This window comes from Acinonyx jubatus, chromosome C2 (genome assembly GCF_027475565.1).
Source record: "Acinonyx jubatus isolate Ajub_Pintada_27869175 chromosome C2, VMU_Ajub_asm_v1.0, whole genome shotgun sequence".
Classification (NCBI taxonomy): Eukaryota; Metazoa; Chordata; class Mammalia; order Carnivora; family Felidae; genus Acinonyx; species Acinonyx jubatus.
In genome coordinates, this window is record NC_069384.1 from 126,454,342 (window position 1) to 126,476,897 (window position 22,556).

Here is a 22,556-nt window from a genome sequence, read left to right on the forward strand (position 1 = left end):
GCCTCCGGCGCGGGCCGACCCTGGGGCTGCGCGCTGGGGCCCGAGCGGCCAGAGCGTCGGCGCCACCGCCTAGTGCACACCTCCGCCGCCGAGCTGAGCTGAGCGGAGCTGGGCCGGGTCGTCGGGTCTGACTGCGCCAAGCACCCGGGGGCCGCAGCGGTAAGGAAGGCCGCTCGGCGCTTCGGGGAGCGCTCGGGTCGGGAGAGACGCGTCCAGCCGAAGCCAGAGCCCCGGCGCAGCCCGCTCTTTTCTGGGAGCGGGAGGCCGGCGCTCTAAGCGTCCTCGGGATGCAGTGCGCCCTTTCCAGGAAGCCGCGGGGGCGACCCGGGACCATTCCTCGCTCAGGGCGCTCCGCAATGCGCCTGGGTCGGGGGCTCTAGCTGGTGCGGGGTCCCCTGGGGCTGGGGGAGGGGGCAGCTTCTGGGGAGAGCGGTGTCATGTGTTTTGGGCCGTGGGTTGGAGAGAGCGGCGCAGAAAAGGGAAGGAGACGCCGCTTAGAGTTAAAGTTGCAGGGCCCTGGGGCTGATCTGGTTGGTTAGGTGGGGATTACAGGTGTCTTTGCCCCCAACTAGTCCAAGAATTCCTCTTTGTCTTCCTTGGAAAATCCTCTCTGGAGCCACTGACTGGCTCTCACTTAGAAAGAATGCAGCCGGCCGTCCAGCCCGGTGACGTCAGCGTTGGAGCATTTGGAAAACAAAGAGGGCTTGGGAGGCTGGGAGGGAGGCGGACCCGCGACGCTTAAAGAACTCCGTGGGCCTCCGGCTACCCTCCCCTGCTCGCTCTAGGTGCACCGGCGGCCTCCAGGTGTTCGTGGTCGGCTTGGAGTCTGGGTAGGGCGGGATCCCTGGCTGGGGTGCAATCTGACTTAGGGACCGTCGCTTGGGTTCCTTAGGCGAGCGTGAGCCCCGGCGAGAGCCGGAGTTACGTGCTTACTTAGGAAGGGGGTGGGGGTTCAGAGAACCAGGAGCGCTGGTGCAGCAAAGGTGCACGGCCCGGGTCGTGGTCGCAGATTTTAGTAAGGCCTCAGCTGAAGGGATGTGCATCTGAGGCGTCTGACCGGGACAGATTCGGATGAGAGGCCCCGGAGGTGTTCCCTGCTCCCAGGCACACCGTTGGCGGAGAGGAGACCAGGAATCTGTCCAGAAAGCTCTGCATTCCTCGGTCTTTCTCAGCAGGTTTCAGCCCAGACTGATTACTTTAGGAAATGCCCCGCAGATGAAACCTTGGGGCGAATGGATTCTAGTTTGTTTTGCCTCTGGTAACTCTGGAGTCTTGCATCTCCAGCCTCCTGTGTGTAGGGAGAAGGGGCCGCATGGTGGGGTGCCAAGAAGGATGGGTACAGAGATGCCTTCCAGACTCCACTCCCTCTCCTCATTTCTGGGCAGCCAGGAGGAAGGAGCGGATTGGGAATGGCTGCTCTGCCAACCTACCAAGCCCAAATAGCAGCAGGGCACTGGGGCTAGTTCTGTGGCGGAGGCGGGGCCACGTTCTGCCTGCTCCCCTCCCCCCATACACAAGGACCTATGGAGATGTGGTTTTGTTTGGTTTTCCCTGAATCTAGTTTGGAGGTTTGTGTTGGAGGAGGCTGTGGGAAGGAAGCCAGGTGAGGTGGGCGGTCTTCCAGGACATGAGCCACTGAGAGCCCAAGCTCAGAAGAGAATACCTTCCTCAGGAGATAGGATCTCCCTGCACTTGAGGCTTCCAGGCCCCAGCCCCAGGTCCCTGCAACCAAGAGCCTCTCCCTTGCTCGCTTCCGTCTCCAATTGGCTCAAATGGGTGTTACTGGTATCAAAATGCTGAGTGCCCATCCCCTATGTGGCATAGGACCGTTGAGGTCTTTTCCGATGTAGCAAGTGCGTGTGTCTGTGTGTAAGGGGGACGGTCATAAAATCAAAGACAGGGTGCTACCCTTTCTTTTTCCTGGGGCATCCATGCGGTTGCTGTCAGCACACAGACTGTGTGACTTACCCGCACACCTGGATGAGTGGCACCTTTTTGCCTCAGTTCACAAACCATGGTCCTACTGTAGCTTCTCTTCTTTCATCCCATATTCAGCAAACCAGCATTTTTTCCTTTCTCCTGTTCACCTTGCAGAGTAACTGCCGAGGTCATCCCATGACAGGGAGGGCTCAGCATGGTAAAGGGTGGTGAGTTAACTGCTAAGACTAGGGCTTAGGCATGCAGCATTCTAGAGGGAGCTAGGGGCAGTTTGCCCAAGGCTTTTACTAGGCTGGACTCGTTCTTTACCACCTGCCAATAAACTGGGCCCCTGTCCATCCCTAGACTGGCCTGCTCAGTGGTTATGGCTGAACTACCCCTCCTCTGGAGTCTCTCATCAGCCTTTTCAATGGGAAGCAGACTGCAGGAGGCTGGGGTTCCTGGGTGATTGATTACCCACTAGGTTACTGTGTCTTTTTCTTTAGACATAGTAAAGATGCAGCTATGCCTCCATACTAAGTGTGAATATGATGGTATGGCAACCCTTTGCTAAGGATTCACAGCGCACCAGGAGCTCAGCAGCCATTGCCTCATTTAATTTTCAACTCCATGAGCAGGCATTATTCCTTACATTTTTCTGATGGAGAAACGGAGGCTCAGAGGTTAGGCAACTTGCCTTAATCAGTAGGCGGCAGCATTGGCAGTTGAACCCAGCCTTGCGTGACCCTCCATAGCCTTGCTCTTTGCCATTCTGCTTTGGGCCAGAGTGTAATGGAAAGTCCTCCTGTTCCTCTCCCAGGTACTCCCACTGATTGCTCTTCTTTCTCTTCTCTCGGGTGCCCTAGGGCCAGGTGCCACCGGCCACTGTTCAGGCAGGGGTGTGCAAGCCAAGGAAGCATGAGGACTCTGGAAGACTCCTCGGGGACAGTCCTGCACCGCCTCATCCAGGAGCAGCTGCGCTATGGCAACCTGACTGAGACACGCACACTGCTGGCCATCCAACAGCAGGCCCTGCGGGGTGGGGCTGGGGCTGGGAGCACAGGGAGCCCCCAGGCCTCCGTGGAGCTCTTGGCACCCGAGGACACTCAGGTGCTACAGCAGGCCACAAGGCAGGAGCCCCAGGGCCAGGAGCACCAGGGCGGTGAGACCCACCTGGCAGAGAACACCCTCTACCGGCTGTGCGCACAGCCCAGCAAGGGTGAGGAGCTACCCACCTATGAAGAAGCTAAAGCCCATTCGCAGTACTATGCGGCCCAGCAGGCAGGGCCCCGGCCACACGTAGGGGACCGGGATCCCCGAGGGGCCTCCGGAGGCAATCGGAGCCAGGATGAGGCGCTGCGGGAGCTGAGGCATGGGCACGTGCGCTCCCTGAGTGAACGGCTCCTGCAGCTGTCCCTGGAGAGGAACGGTGCCCGGGCCCCCAGCCACATGAGCTCCTCCCACAGCTTCCCGCAGCTGGCCCGCAATCAGCAGGGGCCCCCACCCAGAGGCCCTCCTGCCGAGGGCCCAGAGCCCCGTGGACCTCCGCCTCAGTACCCACACGTTGTGCTGGCTCATGAGACCGCCACTGCTGTCACCGACCCACGGTACCGCACCCGTGGGAGCCCACACTTCCAGCATGCTGAAGTCAGGTAACTGCCCACCCTGCTCTTTCAAGCTCTTGACCTTCTTCCAGTGTAGTTCTCCCCAGGGTGGAGAGCCTCCAGACAGCAGCACCTTGTGTCAGGGCTGGCCAGCCCCAGAGGAAGGCTGTTGATACCTGCCTCCTTTCCGAGAAGGAGGGGCTGATGCCTGGAGGAAAGTAGGACTTAGCCAAGGTCACATGAGAACTTAGTGGCATCTTTTGCTTTAATTCAGAGATGGATACCATTGTGTAATTAGCTGTAGCAGTCAAATAACTAAGGTTCCCAGAGGGTACAAGTTACAGCAGGGGGTTAAAGGTTAGGTTTTCAAAAGAACTTGCTAAAGACAAGGGTTGGGAATCATTGCCAAACTGTTTCCAAGCTAAGTGGCAAGAAAGTGGGACCTCCTTCTCTGGAGACTCTTAGGACCAAGTGGACAGTTTGCTTTCTGTGATTAATGGAGGGCATTCCTAACTGGAGGCAGGAAGGACCAGATGGCCTCCTTAAAGTCCTCTCTGTGCCCTACACCAGGGCAGGAACTGCCCTGTCACTACCATTTATTTCCTTTCATGTTTTCCCACATGCTCCAGGTGGCTGGAGCCTGTAGCAGGAGAGGACATGGGGTCCGGGCAAGCCCCTTTCTGTGGAGCCTTGGAAAGGGCTGCTGGGGGATGTAGAACTTGATTCTGAAGCCTTTAGAGGATGTGATTTGGCTTACTTCTTTAAGAAGGCCCCTCAGGCTGCATGTAGGGAATGGATTCTAAGGGGCAAGAATGGAAGCAGGAGACCAGGAGGAGAAAAGCAGAAAGCCCAGCTTGCAGAAATACTGGTTCCTAGAAATGAGGCTCTGCCCCAGGCTTCTGACTTGGCCCAGCACCTTCTGAGAAGCTGACACACACCCTTCATGTCACACACTCTGCATCTCCCCCGCCGATGGTGGTCCAGGAAACCCCTGAATCTGCAGACTCCTTTCCTCTGGAGCCTCAAGGTCGAAGTCTTGTTCTCTTCATTCTTGCTGAGTCTTCATTTAGTCACCCACTTTCCCACCGCTTGGTCTTTTCCTGGGATAGATGCCTTTCCTTGCTCTCGAGAAATGAGTGACGCCATGGTGTTGGTATGGGGGAAGTAGAGGACGGAACCCTATGGGTTTTCTCCAGCCTCCACCTCTCGCGTCCCCATCTTATCTCCTTTCTCAGGGCTTGGTCAGGGAGAGTTTCGGAAGCTGAGTCGTGGGTTTCTAGTTTTGGAGCAGCCTTATTGAGCCCTGTCAGGAAAAGATAATATCGTGGAAAGGAAGTAGACTGCAGGAGAACAAAAAAGGGAGGGAGGGGGAGGGGCAACATGGGGGGGGGGGGCCGGAGAGCAAGTGTGAAGGGAAAGGAGACTATTCTTCCTCAGAGCTAAGTCATCCTCAAAGAATGCCAGTTGTGTCTGCCTAGCCCAGTGCAGGGGGAAGAAAGTTTGTGAAGCAACCCTGAGAATGCCACATTTAGCAGTGCAGGGAGAGTTTGGACATTCCAGTGGAGACCCTCTGCTCAGCTCTCACTAGGAGCTCTAGCTTAGGCAGTAAGAGAAGCAGATCTGCCCGTCCTTTCGTTTCAGCTGATCAGAGAAGGCTTAATCGTTGGGAACTAGGGGCAGGGACTTTTCTTTCAGCCTAGGGTCCTAAGAGGAGCCGGGGAGGAAGGGCATGAGTGCTGAGGGGATGGACCCAGAAGTGGAATTCAGCTCTCATGTAGCTTCTGGGGCCTGGAAAATTCCTGGTGTAACTGAGGAAGTCTGTTCTTTTATACCTGGAGTCACAAGGCCCCAGCAAGTCTCTGTGACCAGCTTCCACCCCCACCTCCACGGGGTTCTGAGGAGAATGCTGCACCATTGCTAGAGGCCAGTAGAACATTGTCCCTAAACTCAGGGTATTGTGGTAGTCCAGAGGTGGCCCCATCTAGTGTGTGGGTTACATTTACTCTACGAAGACAATAGGCTGCAGTTGTCAGTAGGAGAGGTAGAGGATGCGCCACCATTGTGGATCATGTGCTGTAGGCCCAGCACTTGCCAGGCTTTGTGTTGCCTGGTGAGCCCCGTGAGGCTGGAGATCCTCACCCTCATGATTTAGTAGAGGCATGCTGGCACCGTGGGGATTTGAATGCCTGTTTGGTCAGACTTTGGAGCTCAGACTCTTACCCTGACATCTATCTCACCACTCTGCCCTTAGCCACAGTATTCTAAAAATGTTTCTGTGAAGGGTGATGGGACCCAAAATAGGAGGGAGAAAACGTGGATGTGCTACACTGGCAGGTGCTAGTGTAAGAGGCTTATAAGAGACAGAGGGGTAGCTGCTGAGGCTTAGCCACCAAGTGGCCCAGGGGCCTGGAAGACTGTGTGCTCAAGTCATGATTGACATGGCCTCCAGACCCAAAAAGAACCTTGTATGGATTAGAAAGGTCAAGTGTGCCTTGTTTAAGATGCCTTATTTAAGTATTGGTTGCTTACAAGGACCAGGACTACTCAGGCTGATCCCCAGGGCCTTGGCCACAGTAAGGCTGGGCATGAAATAAGCATCCTGATGTTAACCCCCTCTAGCCCCATTCCCTTGGCCCTTGAGGGTCTTAGGTAGACACTGTGGAAAAGGCCTCCTCCATTATGCCAGGAGGGCTGGGCCCACTCAGGGTTGCTCAGCGGTGGGAACCATGGGGGTCTATACAGTCTCTGAACACTGTCTCTTCTGTTCCCCAGGATCCTGCAGGCCCAGGTGCCCCCTGTGTTCCTCCAGCAACAACAGCAGTACCAGTACCTACAGCCGGCCCAGGAGCACCCCCTGCCACCACATCCAGCTGCTGTCAGCCATGGCACCCTAGGCTCCCTCGGTCCACCTGAAGTGGAGGGGCCAGCAAGCAGCCAGGCGTCCTCAGCCACCTCAGGCAGCGCCCACCTGGCCCAGATGGAGACTGTGCTGAGGGAGAATGCCAGGCTGCAGAGGGACAACGAGAGGCTGCAGAGGGAGCTGGAGAGCTCAGCAGAGAAGGCTGGCCGCATTGAGAAGGTAGGCCTTGCTGGGGCCTCAGAGGGGTGAGGGGGAGCTGGCCCCCACCCCCTCATGCTTCGTATGCCCTCCCTCGCCAACTCTAGACAGCTGGGGAGCAGCCGCAAGGCTGGCAGAGCAGGCCTGGAGTGTGAGCAGTTGCTGGCCAGTAGTGATTAGAAAGAGCCCATTCACCAGCTCCCTGCACACCCTTCCCCTGCACACACCCCCTTCTGCGGACACCTCCCACAGAGAGCCCTTTGTGTCCCCCACACAACAGTAAGTCTGTTCTAGGCTGGCCCTGGCCAAAAAGAAAGCCCCTCCTTTTGGAAAAAACGAGCTACTTATTAGAATCACAGGCCAGCTCGGAGCACGTGCAGAACCCGCCAGCAGCCAAGTGGGAGGGGCAGTGGGGGTAGGCTGGCCCTCTGCAGTGGATGGTGATGGCTAGAGGAGGAAATACTCCCAGGCAGAGGCAGTTCAGGCTGGGGTCTGGTGCCCTGTTCCTCAGTGAAGGTTTACCAGCTGTGCATTCAGCTTTGACAGGTGGCCTCAGGCCTCCTGTGACTGTCCTGTGGTGTCCGAGATAGCTCAAACCCCGGGACATGGCTGGAGTCTTTGTGCCCCCTCCTGGTCCACTGTGCTCAGATTCTCAGTAGGAACTGGACAAAAGTAAAATGCATCTTTCTGGATGTTGGGTGCAGGAAAGCTGTGTTAAGTCACTTGAGGCAGCCACTTCAAGAATACCTGGCCCTGGGTTCACTCAGCATCTGGACCTTGGCACAATTGATGGGACCCTCGCTTGCTGGTTCTAGTAGTCTGATTCATATCTGGAGTCCACAAGCTTCTGACCATCCCACTATAGCCACCTGGATTTTTTGCTGTTGCTTTTTATTCTCTCCTCTCTCACCCTTCCTGATGGAGAGTAGCAGAGCAGCCTGGGCCTGTGGAGGGGACCTTGATTGCTACCCACTCGCAGGGATCTCTCCCCTTCCTTCAGCTCTTCTGTCTGCCTCTTTCTTGCAGCTGGAAAGTGAAATCCAGCGGCTCTCTGAGGCCCACGAGAGCCTGACCAGAGCCTCTTCCAAGCGGGAGGCCCTGGAGAAGACCATGCGGAACAAAATGGACAGTGAAATGAGGAGGCTGCAGGACTTCAACAGGGATCTCAGAGGTGAGGGAGGTCACCCAGGTAGAGGGGGTGGGGAGCGTCTCTGGAGGGCTTGATCCCTCTGTTCCAGGGAGACATTCGGAATCTCTGCTGTCTGCAAAAATAAGTGTAAATTGGCTTGGAGGGAACCAGGCTGCAACTCGTAGGGGGCCACCTGGACAGAAGGATGCTTGTCTCTCTTCTATGCCTTGGAGCCTCTTGTGGGGCCCCCATCTATGTGGCTCAGTGCTCTCTCCTCATTAGGCCCTCAGCATGCCTGGGGGCTTCCCTATCAGCCCATCCCCGGTTTGGACAGCACAGCCCCACAGACAGGACCCCAAGGGACACCCGGGCAGGTAGTTTCACCTGATACTCAAACATCTTTCCTGAAAATGTTTTTTCCTTCATTTGAAACAGAGAGATTGGAATCTGCAAACCGCCGCCTGGCGACCAAGACACAGGAGGCCCAGGCAGGCAGCCAGGACATGGTGGCCAAGCTGCTTGCTCAAAGTGAGTAGGGGTCACATGCAGATGCCTGGACAGATGTGTGGGTGGCGAGACCACAGCAGTGACTGTGGACAGGGAGGATTGGCCCTCCTGCTTATGAAAGCAATGCTTTGAGCATAGGATTACTAGATGCCTACTATGCACCCAGCACTGGACTGGACTGGCTGGGAGGAGTGACCTCCAAAGAATAAGATCTGGTTCCATATTTATTGGAGAGATCAGTGGATACAAGAGGGACAGCTGGGGTGCAGTGATTTGCTGAGCTGTGGTGCTGTGTCAGTACAGTACAGTATCCTGCAGGATTGAAGGTGTAGGGAGCAGTGGGGGAGGCAGATCGCCCTGGAGGCAAGTAAGAAGAGAGAGAAGGAATGTGAGTTTCCCCAGGAAGTTCCAGACAGCAGAAAGGTTGGGGGTGCCTGGTTGGAATGTGAGAAGCTGGGGTGCATGATGCAACTGGGCCATAACAAGGTGTCCAAGTGGAGGTACCTGCAGATGACCAAAAATGGGTTCCTCGAGCTTAACCAACAGGTGCAGTCTAAGGAAGGGGTTTGAGAAGCTACTCTAATGGGTGGTGGAAGGCTTCTTGAAGAGAGTGGATGAGTTCACCATTGACTAGCCTATTCAATCAGTGATTTATTTGTTCCTTAGGAGAACCATGCTAAGCACCTATCATGTATCTGGCAGAGGGTGGGAGCAGGCCCTGGAAGGTACAGCGGCAGGAAAGTCAAGAGAGAGGGGTTGAGCTTGAGAAAGGAGCAGGGCCTTCTAACCACAGATTCAAGGGAACAAGGGTGTCCATGGCCCTGGAGATTAGTGACTGAGAAGTCTCCACTGGCCTGAGAGAGAGGCTCTGGGAATGGCACGGGAACGGCTCAGGTGGAGGTGCCTGGAGTGGGAGAGACAAAGAGAGCCCTGAACACCTGGAAGAAGCTCTAGCAGTCCGAAGTTCCTATTGTGCTATTGTGCATTTGCACAGAAATGGAATGCGGGTGGCTGGTGTCCCGGGTGAGGGTGGCTTTGAGGAAGCCTACTGTGTGTGTGAATGGCCTGGATAGTAGGGGGTGTCCAGAAATGGAGAAATGGCTTGAGGACTGAGCTCTGGCTGGCAGCACCTCCCTCCTCAAGGAGGGCTCAGAGCCCTGGCCGGGGCTGCCCTGGACAGCCAATGGGAGAACACGACACTGACCGGATTGGGGGGTGGGGGTGGGCAGGAAGTAGGATAGGCTGTACTGAGCAGATTGAGGTGGCAATGGAGGTGATGATGCTGGGGGAGGGCGGGAAAGGAGCAGCCCTTCGTGTAGCCCTTGGGAGCTTGGGCGGAGGGGTTGCTGGCTGTTGGCAGAATGGGGGCCTCCTGCAGGAGGGCAGGCTTTGGGGGCGCGGCGCCACAGAAAGGAAGTAGCAAGGCAGGTTTCTGGGAGCCGGCAGAAGAGGGGCGGGGCGGGGGGGGGGGGGGGGGGGGGGAGGCCGGCCCGGAGGCGTTTCCGCTCCCCAGAGAGCAAGCGCCAGGCTGTTCTTGGCTCCTCGCTGGAGCCATTAATCTCGCAGCCGCGGGTGACCTGGATGCCTGGCATTCCAGAGCCGGGCTGTTCCGCTCTGGACCCGCCCCCCTCCGCCGCTCCCTCTGGGACAAAGGGAGAAGGCCTGAGCCGGTGGGGGCCAAGCCCGTAGCTTTCTCCCGGGCTGAAGGCGCAACACCCCCCCCCCCCCCCCCCCCCACCCACCGCGCACCACCACCACCGCGCAGCTCGCTCTGCTTTCCTGCGCGCCCTTGGCACCCTCCCATTAATGCTCCCGGCTCCTCTTCCACCCAGGCCCAGGGGCTCTCCTCCCCAAACAGTTTCATCCTGGTGGCTGAGGATGGCCAAGGCCGAGGCCTCTTCAGCCCCTGCCAGGGCCTTAGAGGTTGTGCAAGGCAGCAGGAAGCTGCCAGAAACAGAAGACTAGGTCCCCCCACTCCACCCCAAGGGCTGAGGAAAGCCAAGCAGCTTTTCCTTGTTCCTTGATACCTATGGAGAAAACACAAAACTCCAGGGAAAATGTCTCTAGTTGACCTTTTTTTCTGGGGTCAGTCAACAACTAGGAGGAAAGCGTGATTATTGTCACCAATGCCACCTGCTTTTCATACAGACAGATCTGGCTGCTCTGGTCTGTGTCTCCCTGGGGATCTGGCTTTGAGTCCTGAGGCCTCACTTTCCGAGCTCTGTCCCTGTTAGACATTTGCTTCTTGCTGGAGACTCGGGTTCTGGGGTTCTAAGATGGGGCAGCCATGGTCAGACTGGGATGAGAGGCTGCTGCCCATAAGCTCTGTGAGCTGTAGGCTCTGTGAACACATGCAGAGGGGGTCATTGTTTCTAGGCCCAAATCCCCAGTCTCCTCTCTCTGCCAGCCCCTCCACCACACTCATGAGATGCCAAGTCAACAGTCAACCCACTGTGGATGCCTCCACTTCAGTATTATGGAGTTTCCTCATCTTTTTTCTCCACACCAAAGAGTGAGGCCAGCCTGGGCCCAGCCTTCAAAAATCCGGAGTGAGTCAGAGCTGACCTGGGTTGACTGTGCCCTTCTCCTGCTTCAGGGCCCTGAGTAAATGAATCCTCCCTCTGCCTACCCAGGTCCCCAGCCTTAACTCTTCTACTCCAGAACCTGTATTGTCCGTTGTGATAGGTATTTAGCCACATGTGGCCCAAAGGTTAGAATTAATTCAGATTGAATAAAAAGAAGAATTTCAGTTCCTTCCCCACACTTCAAGTGCTCAATAGCTATGAGTATCTAGTGATGACTCTACAGGTCAGCACAGTATAGAACAGGTTTATTACAGCAGAAAATTCCACTGTACTGTGACAGTGCTGCTCTTAGGGACAGTGCCTTTGAGTTCATCAGGCAGGCCCTGGAGCCCACCCCCTTCTACTCTCCAGTAAGGCAGGCAGCCCACACACTCTCTGGGGGGCTAGCCTGGACTCCCAATGGGCAGGTGCATGGAAGGTAGACTTAAGCCTAGAGTATCAGTTGGAAGACTGCGTGGTCTGGCTTGGGCCTTGCTTAGCCCTGCAATGCGGTGTGGGTCTCTGAGCAGAGTTCTCTTGGGGAAGGAACAAAGATGATTTAAAAGTCAGCTTAGCTAGGACTTCAGCCACAAATCTTTGGACCATAGTCATTTTTATTGTGCCACAAAGGTTGCATTTCTTTATAAGCCTGGTCACCTACCCTCTCAGTGGTCCCCCAGACCAGGGAAGGAAATGCAGCACTATTCTGGGGAGCCCTGGGTCCGCAGAATGTGTCCTGGAGCTCACTCTGGGAGGCCTGTGGATATGAGGGGCACCCCACCACAGCCAGAGCAGCCTGGTCCTTTGGAGGCCAGGTTGACTTGGATCCCCGCTTTAGCAGCAACATTCACCTGTGTTTCTTCCCCAATATGTGTTGGGGGTCACACATCCTACCTCGAGGGACCATTATCAAAGGCTATTATACAAAGATGTGTAAGTAAGTGCCTGGCTCATAGTGCAACCAGTGATGCTTCTTCTCTTCCCTGTTCCTTCATTCTTTCACTTGAATGATGGCCATGTCACAGTCCACCTGAGTCTTCTCATCTGGAAATAGGCATCACACTTCCTATCTGGCCAGTCTCTAGTGTCATTGTGCGAAATTGTGAATGTGGTTTGGAAATGGTGACACCTGGCACAAGTGGACAGTGTTTGGGGCTGCCCATGTCCCAGTAGAGAGGCTGCACAGCCCAGTTATTACTGCAAGGGCCCTGGTCCAGTGCTGTCATTTATTTGTGACTTAACCTGTTCCTCCTGCATAAAATGGTAATGGAAATACTGGCACCTAACTCCTAGGGTCATTGAGGCCCAGCGTGTGGTAGGCGCCCAGTGGGACGAGCTAGGGCGGTTGCCATCACAGACTGAGCCCCACACCTCCCTGCAGGCTATGAGCAGCAGCAGGAGCAGGAGAAGCTGGAGCGGGAGATGGCCCTGCTGCGTGGCGCCATCGAGGACCAGCGGCGGCGCGCAGAGCTGCTGGAGCAGGCTCTGAGCAACGCGCAGGGCCGGGCCGCACGAGCCGAGGAGGAGCTGCGCAAGAAGCAGGCCTACGTGGAGAAGGTGGAGCGGCTGCAGCAGGCCCTGGGGCAGCTGCAGGCGGCCTGTGAGAAGCGGGAGCTGCTGGAGCTACGTCTGCGGACGCGCCTAGAGCAGGAACTCAAGGCCTTGCGTGCGCAGCAGGTGAGCTTAGGGACCTGTGGTGGCGGCAGAGGGAGGGCACTATCTAAGGAGGCTGGTTCTGAAGGCCCAGGAGCCCCTGCCAAGATCCAGGTGGAGGCCTCCTTGGAAAGCGGGGGTGATCTGTGTTCCTTGCCCCAGCTCCTGCCAGCCACCTTAGCAGAGGCTTTACCTCTTGGCCAGGTGCTGGTCTTGGGGACTCAAGACCTGGGCTTCTGTGCTCCACAGCAGCAGGGGTTGGCATCCTTGGTCTCTAGAGAAAGTAGCTCAGGAGCCTTGATGTGGAAGACTAGCTGGCTCTTACAGGTCTCCCCAAGATGAAGAGGGCAGATGGTGACCCAGATCCTGAGTCTTTATGCTCGCTTTGGGCTGTGTTACTAACCCTGGTGTTTACAAACCAGATAGAGTTCTGTCTCCACTCCCAACCTTACCCTTCACACAGAGGTAGGGTGACCAAATGTCTAGGACTGCCCAGGTGGGTCCTAATTTACACCAGTTGTCGCAGTGTAATTATTAAGAGTATCCGTTTCCAGTTTGGAGGATACTTTCCGTGGTCCCCTATGCAAGGCAGGCCTGATCTTCCTATACCCTTGGCCACAGGGGTGTGGGGAACCGTAGCACCTGCTTCATCTTTGGTGGCCGCAGGGTGCCGGGGTGGGTGGCCGGGAAGGGCAGAACAAACCCGTGCATAGGTGAGAGTCCTTCTGTGGGCGAGGACCAGTGGCTGCCACGCCCCAGCCTCCGCCCTTGACCACAGTGCTCCCTTCTCCGCAGAGACAGGCAGGCACCCCCACAGGTGGCAATGGCAGTGGTGGGTCCCCGGAGCTCAGCGCCCGGCGGCTGTCGGAGCAACTGCGGGAGAAAGAGGAGCAGATCCTGGCACTGGAGGCTGATATGACCAAGTGGGAGCAGAAGTATTTGGAGGAGCGCGCCATGAGGCAGTTTGCCATGGACGCGGCTGCCACAGCTGCCGCCCAGCGTGACACCACTCTCATCCGACACTCCCCCCAGCCTTCGCCCAGCAGCAGCTTCAACGAGGGCCTGCTCACCGGTGGCCACAGGCATCAGGAGATGGAAAGCAGGTTGGGCCTTGGAGGCCACTGGGGGTGGGGGTGGGGGTGGCCCTGTCCAACCCCTGCCATGCCCTTAATCCCTGATAAACACTCCTCTCCCCATGAATGAGGCTCAGCAGTCTCATGCTTCTGGGCTGATTCCTGTGTGTTTGGCTCACCAGGCACCACACACATGTTCTCTCCCAGAGACTCCTTGGTCTGCCCGGGAAACCTTGGCTATGGAGGTACTCGATGCCATCCAAGGCCCTGGCCTCTATCTGCTCCCCCCTCCCCCAGGAAATCAGAGAATAAGACTTTCCAAGTGAATCCACACCATGTACCACCCCAGAAGGAATGTGGACTGGGTACCTGCCTTGGGGATAGCTAGTATTTTCTCTCCAAAAAAGATCTCAGAGGCCCTACAAGATTTCTGTTCAACCTATGTCTGACTCAAAAGCACAAGCACATCAACTGAGCCCATTTGATGGTCAGCAGCTCTGGGGTATTGCCCCGCAGGAGAGGGATTGTGCCATTGCTATCATCAGATGAATCCAACCCACCCCTTGACCTGCCTTTGCTGGCATAGGAAGGGCCCAGTGTCTCATGTGCTGGAGGTTTTCAGGGCTTCAGATTTCAGAACTGTGATGGTATTTCTAAACCCCACCCCCCACCCCTGGTCCCTATTACAAGGACAAGAGAATACATCCTGGCTCCTCAATGGGGAGGGCTTTTTGTCCAACTTTTATGAGGTGGAGGCCGCTGGATCTGTAGGTCTGACCATGTGAACGTGGCCTCTCACCCCTCAGGTTGAAGGTGCTCCATGCCCAGATCCTGGAGAAGGATGCAGTGATCAAGGTCCTTCAGCAGCGCTCCAGGAAAGACCCTGGAAAGGCCACCCAGGGCTCCCTGAGGCCCGCCAAGTCCGTGCCATCTGTCTTCGTGGCTGCAGCGGCAGGGAACCAGGGCTGGCAAGGTCTCTCTTCTAGTGAGCGGCAAGTGGATGCCCCTGCCCGGCTGGCTACAGGTGAGACGAAGCAGGTGGGGAGCACAGGTAGAAGAGTAGGTTGCTTTCAGGCCTTTGCTCCCAGAACTGAGGCTCAGAGGAGCCAGGGTTTCCTGACCCCTTGCCCAGGGGAGCCAGCTTACCGTCTGGCTCCAGTAACCACAGCTACGGCCACAGCTATCCTGCTGGTGTGAAGAGGCATGCTGTAGTCCCCATCCCCATAAATTCCATCACCGTGGATCCTGGCCACTTGCCATCTAAGCAAAAATAGGGCTTCCTGTGCAGATGTACCTTCCAGGCCAGCTCTTCCACTTCTTCATCTGAGCAGATGCCACAGAAATTCAAGAGTCCCTGATGCTTCTAAGATTTCATCTTCAAAGAAGGGTTCTGTTACTTAAAATGTTTGGAAACCAATGCAACTGATAGTTATCCCCATTTGGAAATGGGAGCATTTAATCTTAATCGAAGTTCTTACAAATCAAGAGCAACCCATACCACCTCGCGCCCCCAGTTGGTACAGTTAACTTCAGGTGTTCTTCATGGGGCTACAACTCGTGGGCAAGGCAGTAACTCTCAACCTCCTTCCTCTCCAGCAGACAGGGCCCCTGAGGAGGAGCCAGTAGCCGCAGCTCCCCTCCCTGCCCATGCCAAACACGGGAGCAGAGATGGGAGTACCCAGACCGATGGTCCCCCGGACAGTGCTGCCGCTTGCCTGGAGCCCGACAGCCTCCTGGGGTACAGCGGTGGCCAGAGGACAGCCTCACTGGGTAAGTCCCTCTTCCCTGGGCTTCTGTGCCAGGCAGGGCTGAGGGCGCACTGGGGTGTGAACTGGAGCACCAGGCCCTTTTTTCCCAGACCCCTCGGGCTCGTGGACCGCTCTGCAGGGGGAGCAGTGCACAATGATAGGCCGGCAGGGTAAATGTGAGGGCTGGTTGGATGTGTGAATAGAGGAACTGAAAAACCCTGATCACAGACAGATCCTGAGTTCAGAAAGAAAGCGCCTGTGTGGGGGGCACTTTGCCTCCTCTTTCGTAGTCTTCCTTACATATTTCATTACCAATTTAAATATCTAAGGTCATGGAGCTTGGCGAGTTACCTGACAACAATCTCAGGGTAGAAGAGTTTATTTAAAAAGAGTCCAAGACAGAGACATTTGAGAAGATGCCTTTTCAATTTTTTGCTTCCCTTTCACATTAGCCCTTGCATGCTTGCCTGTGCCTTGCCATCTCAGAAAACCACAGGCACAAAAAGAATGCTGCAGCCTCCTTCCCTGGGCCCCCCTCCCTCCGAGCCTCCAGGCAGTTTAAAGTTAGAAACAAATGTCATTGGACACTGATAGTCTGGATGGAGAGCTGGCGTGGGGGGTGGGGGCTGAGCCTTGTGCTTGGTTGGCCAAGTTAGAAGCACCTGGGCAGTTGAGGGGGGAAAAGTTGGTGAAGAAAGATCCTATCTTAAAAATGGGCGAGGATTTAGTGGTGCCTGGATGGTTCAGTCGGTTAAGCATCTGACTTGGTTTCAGCTCAGGTCATGATCTTACATTTTGTGAGTTTGAGCCCCACATCGGGCTCTGTGCTAACAGCGGAGCCTGCTTGGGATACTGTGTCTCCTTCTCTCTTTGCCCCTCCCTGGCTCTGTCTGAAAATAAATAAAATTAAATTAAAATGAATGAACGAATGAATAAATAAATAATTTTAAAAATGGGTCAGGATTTAAAAGAACAATCTTGTAACGCTCGCTGGCGTTTGCCTGTGCTCTTGTCTCTCTCCAGACTCTGTCGCTACATCCAGAGTCCAGGACTTGTCGGACATGGTGGAGATACTGATCTGAAGGAGGTCGTGCTTGGGGACTCCGAACCATTCCCTGTCTCCTGCCCTCTGCCTCTGTCAGCCATTCCAGCAGCCCCTCCAACTGCTGCTGCCCCACTTTCCCCAACCAGGCACTCATTCCCATTGACCGTCTGGTGCCCGGGGCTTAGGAAGGATACTTGTAGGGGTGAGGGGAGCTGTGAGAGCACCTGCACCCAGAAGACCCTGCTTCTCAGCCCCACATCCCTCCTGGGCCCATGCAGAATGAGGATTCCCAGGCTTACTGTTGGGGTAGCAACTGGAAGCCCAGAAGGGAGCTGAGCCCTCTCTGGACCCCCAGTTGGCACTCAGGCAGGGAGGGAGGGGATATCTTGGTGTGAGGGGCTGGTTGCCCCTGGACACCAGTAATAGGTCAGCTCTGCTGTTCCCCTGTGGCTGAGTGTGGTCCCTGCCAACCTCATCTGCTCCTCAGCTCCTCATTGCCTCCTTGAAATCACGGAGACTTGGCATCTTTTGGGGACTATTGAGGGTGTTAATCCTGCAGAAGCTACAGCCTTGCCCCCTCACTCAGAGTGGGGAGGGGCCGTTTAAGTGGACTGGGATAAGCTGTGCAGATTGTATATATTCCCCTTTCTTCTGGAACAGAAGATTGAAGTGTGCCGCTTCAGATCTGTCCCCTCTCTGTTCCCCTGTCCCTGCTGCCACGGTTCCTGTAATTGCCAACCAGCCTCCCAGCTCTCTCCCCTTCTCAAGTTCTTGGCCCATGGATTTTGATACTGGTTGATCCACGTGTTATTGCTGTCTTTTCTTCCACCTTAAGCCCTGTTTTAAATGCCCATGGACCCCTGTCACCAGCCTCTTGAAATGGCTCCACAGCTCCTGTCCCTGAGACGTCCTGTCAGTTTGGTTATAAACCCTGAGCCAGATGAAATGAGCCGTGGGGGCCTTCCCAGCTCTAATTCTCTTGATGGAAACTGGAGAAGTTGCCTTGTTCTCATCAGTCTTTGTTCCCACCTGGAGGGATTGGGAGTGGGAGTATGCTGGTGAAAACTAGTCAGTGAGCTACAAGATGCGACTCACATCGTCTTCTGAATGGAGCCCCCGTCACAAAATGGCAGTCGTGAGGCTGGCTCCTCAAGCTACTGGTGAGCAGCGCCCTGAAAAGCAGGGCCAATGCTTTGGAATTAGAGCAAAGCATCCACATAATAGCCTGCCAGTAGCAGTGACTTTGACTTCTGGTCTTACAGAGTCCCCTAGCTCAGCCCCAGGACCCATTGGTGGGTTTTAGTAGTTTGTCTTGACTGTTTTTGGTTCTCCTTAAATCTCTGTTTTTTTCCTTTACTGTTTTTAGGTTCGGTATGTGTCCTTTCATTCCCATGATTCCTCAAGTTTCCTTTTTAAACATTTGCATTTGCTGGACAATTGCATATTTTTTTACATCCCCCTACCCTTCTTTAAAGCTGAAAAATACATTTGGTTCATGTGCATTGTTTACAAAGCAAAAAGAAAAAAACAGAAAAAAAGGCAAAAAAATATTGTGAAAGAAAAAAAAACAACTTAATATATTTTGGATTAATATTTGGTATTTCTTTTAAAGTATTTTTTGTGCTGTGAACATTTTCTGCCAAAGACCATGATGTGTGTCTGTATGTTTAAGTTATCGTAAATATTTAAAATGTAAACATGGCTGTTTTGTTATGCCACCCTGTACCAGGATTGCTGCTGCATTCCACTGGGTATAACAGTATTTTAATAAAAAAAAATAATAATAATTAAAAGTTGTGTCTTAGCCCAAGTGAGAGGCTACATTGGGACAGAAAGAGGGAAAGGAAAGGGTTGAGGATTTGGTGGGCCACCCATGCACTCTTGGCACTGAACGGAACCCCCACTGCTACTCCCCCTCCCCATATTCCTGAGGGTCTTGGTTCTTAAATATTTGACCATATCCACAGATGGCAGCTCAGGCTTGTTGCTGTTTCTCGAACACAAGGAGTGATGGGTAGTTTGCATTTTCAGACTGGGATACCAGTGGACAAGGCAGGTCCATCCTTTTTTGCAAGGCTAGGATGATCCCTAGTATCTCGTCAAGGATCCATGAAAGTCCTGGGAATTTTGTGAGGCTGCTTTAAGGAGAGAGTTGGAATGAGGACATGGTTGGTTTCCTTTCCACTTGTACAGAGAATGCTTCAGGCTGGGAGGGTCTGGTAGATGGGCAGCCTCCCCATGGGTAGCTTTGTCCTAGCTAGTTTTGTTGAGCCACATGCTATGGTTACTCCACAGTAGGATTGGGTATCCAAAGGTGGCTTAATCCTGCCAGCTCCACCCAGCACAAGGAGTCCCAGAACCATCCAAGAGACCAGGAGCCATGCTTGCCTTCTGCCTGGACACAAGCAGAGGGTGTTTGTGTGTGTGGCACATTCTGGGGCCCTGCCTCCCTCCCTTAGTGTGGTATCACCACCCTTTCCCTGTGCCCAAGAAAGCTTATTACTGAATCCATAAAATAGAAAACCATCTTCAGTCTCAGATGTTATATCAGAAACAAAGTGCCTGTCTCCATGGGCCAGTCAGCATAACAGGTCCCCAATCAGGATGTGAGGAGCAGTCGGGCTGACCACGAGGCAGCAGGCAGCCATACAGGTTGTGGACACTTGAAGAGAACAGTTAGCCGCCATGGCTGTGGGTGAAGTATTTTCAGGGCAGGTGTAGGGACTCAGCAGCCATATTGAGTAACCCAGTAGTATCCTAGAGAACATGTCTTCCTGAGTCAGCCTGCCTGCCTACAAGAAAGGGAGCCAAACAAGTGGAAGGATTGGGAATATCCAAGGACTTTTCCCAGCAACTTTGCATCCCCAACTCTGACGGGCCCCAGCAGAGGGGGAGCGCTCCATGAAGGATCCCCCACCCAACATAATGCCGATGTAACTGTCCCCACCCTGTGGCCACATACCCACCACAGTGCTCTCCAGCCTGCCTCCCACCACCTGGGCAGCATCAATGCCTGTCTTCCTCCTACCAGGCCCTGGCTTAGGGTTTGCAGTGTGGATAGGTTCCTCTCCGAGGATGCAGGCCACAGAGCTCCTATTCCCACAATTCTTCCCTCAACCGCATCAGCCCACAGCTACATTTGCTAAGATGTGGTGTCCAAACAAAATGGCGGTGCCATTGGTAAGGGCATTCCAAAGAATACCCTTGATGAAAAAATTCCTGTTCACCTCCACCTGGCCCCAAAATAGCTCTGCGAGGGCACCCCAGACCTGAGGTCAATAACCCCTGACAAGAGTGCCATGCCATCCCCAGCAACTTTGGCCAGGGACTCTCAAAGCACCTGTGCCTTTTGTGGGAGCTAGTCTGGGAAGAGTCATTTTAGTATTTTCTTGACACAGACCAGGCGGGATGAAGAAATCATCCCTCATGCCCAGCATATGTGCATGCATGTGTATTTGTGTATGTGTCTGTGCACATGTGTGCCTGAGTATGTGTTACAGAAAAAGATGTGAAGGGCACCAATATATTTTGGCTTGTGCCCTTGCAGGGCAATGAGGTCCTCTAGCCACAGGCTCACTAGTGGGTCTAGGGAGCCATTTCCTCTCAGAAAAAGGGTTGAGTAAGCTTCTCAGTGCACTTTGAATTCAGCCTAACAAAGTTCTGGAACTGGTGGAGCTGCAGGCTGTGCTGGGGTTGGGCAGACCCTTGGGGACAGGAGTGTTTGCCCATGTGCCCAGACACCTGCACTGAGGGGGTCTGGGTCCCACAGGGGGCTTTGCTGGGACTTTGGGAAGCCAGGTTCCTCTTTGAAGGACAGAGAAAGTTCCTCTGCTCTGCCTGCCCTGCCCCTACTCAGTGCCTCCACTAACAGGGCTGAGGGTGTGGCTCAGAGGGGCCCCATTCTGCCTGCCCTTGAGGGCTGGAAGGCCACCTGTCTCGGCCATCTCTTAGCTCCTGGTTAATCGTTAACTCTTCCCCTGGCCCCAGGCATGTGTCAGGCTCAGAGGGCTTGGCAAAACGTGCCAAGATAGGGGCAGTAAATTGGGGCCCAGTCACCCAGAAATGGAGGAAGCCAGTCCACTGCCCCCAGGGACCCCAGCTGGTCAGGAAACTTGTTTGCAGTGCCACCATTTTGTTTTGTATTCAGCAAGGATGCAGCCAGGACACAGCCGAAGTCCCTGAACAGCCCTTGCTGTGTGTGACTGACACCTCGGGAGGCAGCCCAGAAACCTTGGCACCAAGTAGTGCCTTGACACACCCACCATGCCTGGATCCAACATCAAAGAAAAGCACCATGGCAACGAGGGGCACCAGGCTCCCCAGATCCTTCTCTTTCTTTCTTTCTTTCTCTTTCTTTCTTTCTTTCTTTCTTTCTTTTGAGATACAATTCACATTCATAAAATCCACCTCTTTATTTTTTTATTATTTTTTTAAGTTTATTTATTATGAGAGAGAGAGAGAGAGAGCGAGCGCACATGCACTCGAGCAGGGGAGGAGCTGAGAGAGAGGGAGAGAGAAAATCCTAAGCAGGCTCCAAGCTGTCAGCACAGAACCCAACACAGGGCTCAATCCCATGAACCATAAGATCATGACCTAAGTTGAAATCAAGAGTCAGACTCTGGGGGCACTTGGGTGGCTCAGTAGGTTAAGTGTCTGACTCTTGATTTTGAATCAGGTCATGATCTCACAGTTTGTGGGTTTGAGCACCAAGTCAGGCTCTGTGATGACAGCATAGAGCCTGCTTGGGATTCTCTCTCTCCTCTCTCTCTCTCTTTCTCTCTCCCTCAAAAATAAATAAACTTTTTTTGAGAGAGAGAGAGGGTGCAAGTGAGCAAGGAGCAGAGAGAGAGGGAGAGAAAGAGAGAACCCCATGAGGCACAGAGAGAGGGAGAGGGAGAGAATCCCAAACAAGGAGTCCGAAGCAGGGCTCAACAAGCTTGCCTGATGCAGGGCCTGAACTCATGAACCCCAAGATCATGACCTGAGCCGAAGTCAGATACTTAACTGACTGAGCCACCCAGGCACTCCAAATAAATAAACATTAAAAAAATTTTTTTAAAGAGTCAGATGTTCAACTGACTGAGCCACCCAGGCGCCCCTAAAATCCACCCTTTTAAAGTGTACAATTCTGTGGTATTTTATATCACAGCATTCATTTTAAGCCAGCAGTCAAACATGGATTGTCAGCAAATGCCCCACCAGTGGGCCATATGGACGGAATTAGAAGTGCTATTTGATCTGGCACACTCACACTTGTCGTCTCCTATTTCTCAGGATGACACTTTGACCTTTCTATAGCTGACAATCTGCTTCCACCTGGCCCAGCTCAGCAGCTCCAGCTCAGCCCTCTGGGCCACAGAGAGGACACCGTCTGCTCTGCACTAGAGCCCTCCACCATCTTACCCTCCGGCTGCCAGGCTGGAGGTCTTGGCCAGAAACGTGGGAAGGAGGCCTGTGAGGTCTGTGAGTCCTGACCCCTCAGACACTCACTGGCTACTCAATATTTTCCAGAGGCAAGGAGCACTAGCAAGGATGGGTTCAGTTTTGTGAGACCTGAACCTTATGTGATTTGGGAACCCTTTTTAAGAAGATGCATGCAAACTGGCAAATGCAAAATTAGGTCCAGTGTCGTGGAAGGGGTTTTTTCAAGCAAGCATCTCAAGACTTAAGCTCCATTGATTTCAAAGTACATCTGCATCCAGGCACGGGCATTATGTCTCCCCCAAGGAAAAATTCTCTGCAAGGCACCCATGACCGACTCAACCTTGTCTCTCACTGATGAGGCTTGGGGCCAGAGATCAATGAAGCTGCAGTTTTTCCCCACCTGGGACAGATGGAGTGGTGCTTCTAGGCACCCACCTTAACCTAACCCTGTTCCCAGGGGCAGCGGTGCCCACACAAGGTGGCCTGGAGTCCAGCAGGGAGGTATCACCACAGAGGCTGGATAATAGGGCTAATCATCTTGCCAAGGGCCAGAGCTGTGGCTGGCCCACGTCTGTACCCTGCTCTCACCTGCCACACAATCTCCAGCCCCTAGCCAGAGTTTGGCAGGGTGGAGACACCTGTCAGTCAGCTCTCTGGGTGCCTGGGGAGCCATGCCACTCAATGGTGGCCCTGACATTTTCTACACATTCCCTATTCTGAGGGCCTGCCAGCTTTCGATGCTGACCTGCCAAATGTCACAAACTGTCCTCAGATAAATGCCTCTTGCAAATCCAAAGGTTCCTACCTGGGGCCACATTCCAGGTGGTTGGGCAA

The 22,556-nt window shown here is 54.3% G+C and overlaps 1 protein-coding gene and 1 long non-coding RNA gene across 4 annotated transcripts in view; one reads left to right on the forward strand and one right to left on the reverse strand.

Annotated features, from left to right (window-relative positions):
- AMOTL2 (angiomotin like 2) lies at window positions 1-18,091 on the forward strand. 3 transcript variants are annotated; one of them, XM_027061806.2, is made up of 10 exons: window positions 1-159; window positions 2,784-3,569; window positions 6,294-6,600; window positions 7,606-7,750; window positions 8,144-8,236; window positions 12,161-12,456; window positions 13,228-13,535; window positions 14,312-14,529; window positions 15,102-15,275; window positions 16,277-18,091. In XM_027061806.2, the coding sequence occupies exons 2-10, from the start codon at window positions 2,836-2,838 to the stop codon at window positions 16,333-16,335; spliced, it is 2,334 nt and encodes a 777-aa protein (XP_026917607.1). In that variant the 5' UTR covers window positions 1-159; window positions 2,784-2,835; the 3' UTR covers window positions 16,336-18,091. The 3 variants fall into 3 exon arrangements, with proteins under 3 accessions (XP_026917607.1, XP_026917608.1, XP_014941186.2); XM_027061807.2 differs by having other exon boundaries at window positions 15,105-15,275; XM_015085700.3 differs by lacking the exon at window positions 1-159 and adding an exon at window positions 189-830.
- LOC113599963 (uncharacterized) overlaps window positions 17,596-22,556 on the reverse strand; it is a 20,366-nt gene continuing 15,405 nt past the window's right edge. The window contains exon 3 of the long non-coding RNA XR_008297985.1: window positions 17,596-19,090. This is a non-coding gene — a long non-coding RNA (uncharacterized LOC113599963). The remainder of the gene's footprint in view (window positions 19,091-22,556) is intronic.

What these genes read in the sequence shown, in the direction of transcription:
- AMOTL2 (XM_027061806.2), top strand. Translation starts at nt 2,836, where the DNA reads ATGAGGACTCTGGAAGACTCCTCGGGGACAGTCCTGCACCGCCTCATC. An exon ending in AGGCCTTGCGTGCGCAGCAG is followed by an intron (nt 12,457 to 13,227) that starts GTGAGCTTAGGG and finishes CCTTCTCCGCAG; the next exon opens with AGACAGGCAGGCACCCCCAC. An exon ending in CCAGAGGACAGCCTCACTGG is followed by an intron (nt 15,276 to 16,276) that starts GTAAGTCCCTCT and finishes GTCTCTCTCCAG; the next exon opens with ACTCTGTCGCTACATCCAGA.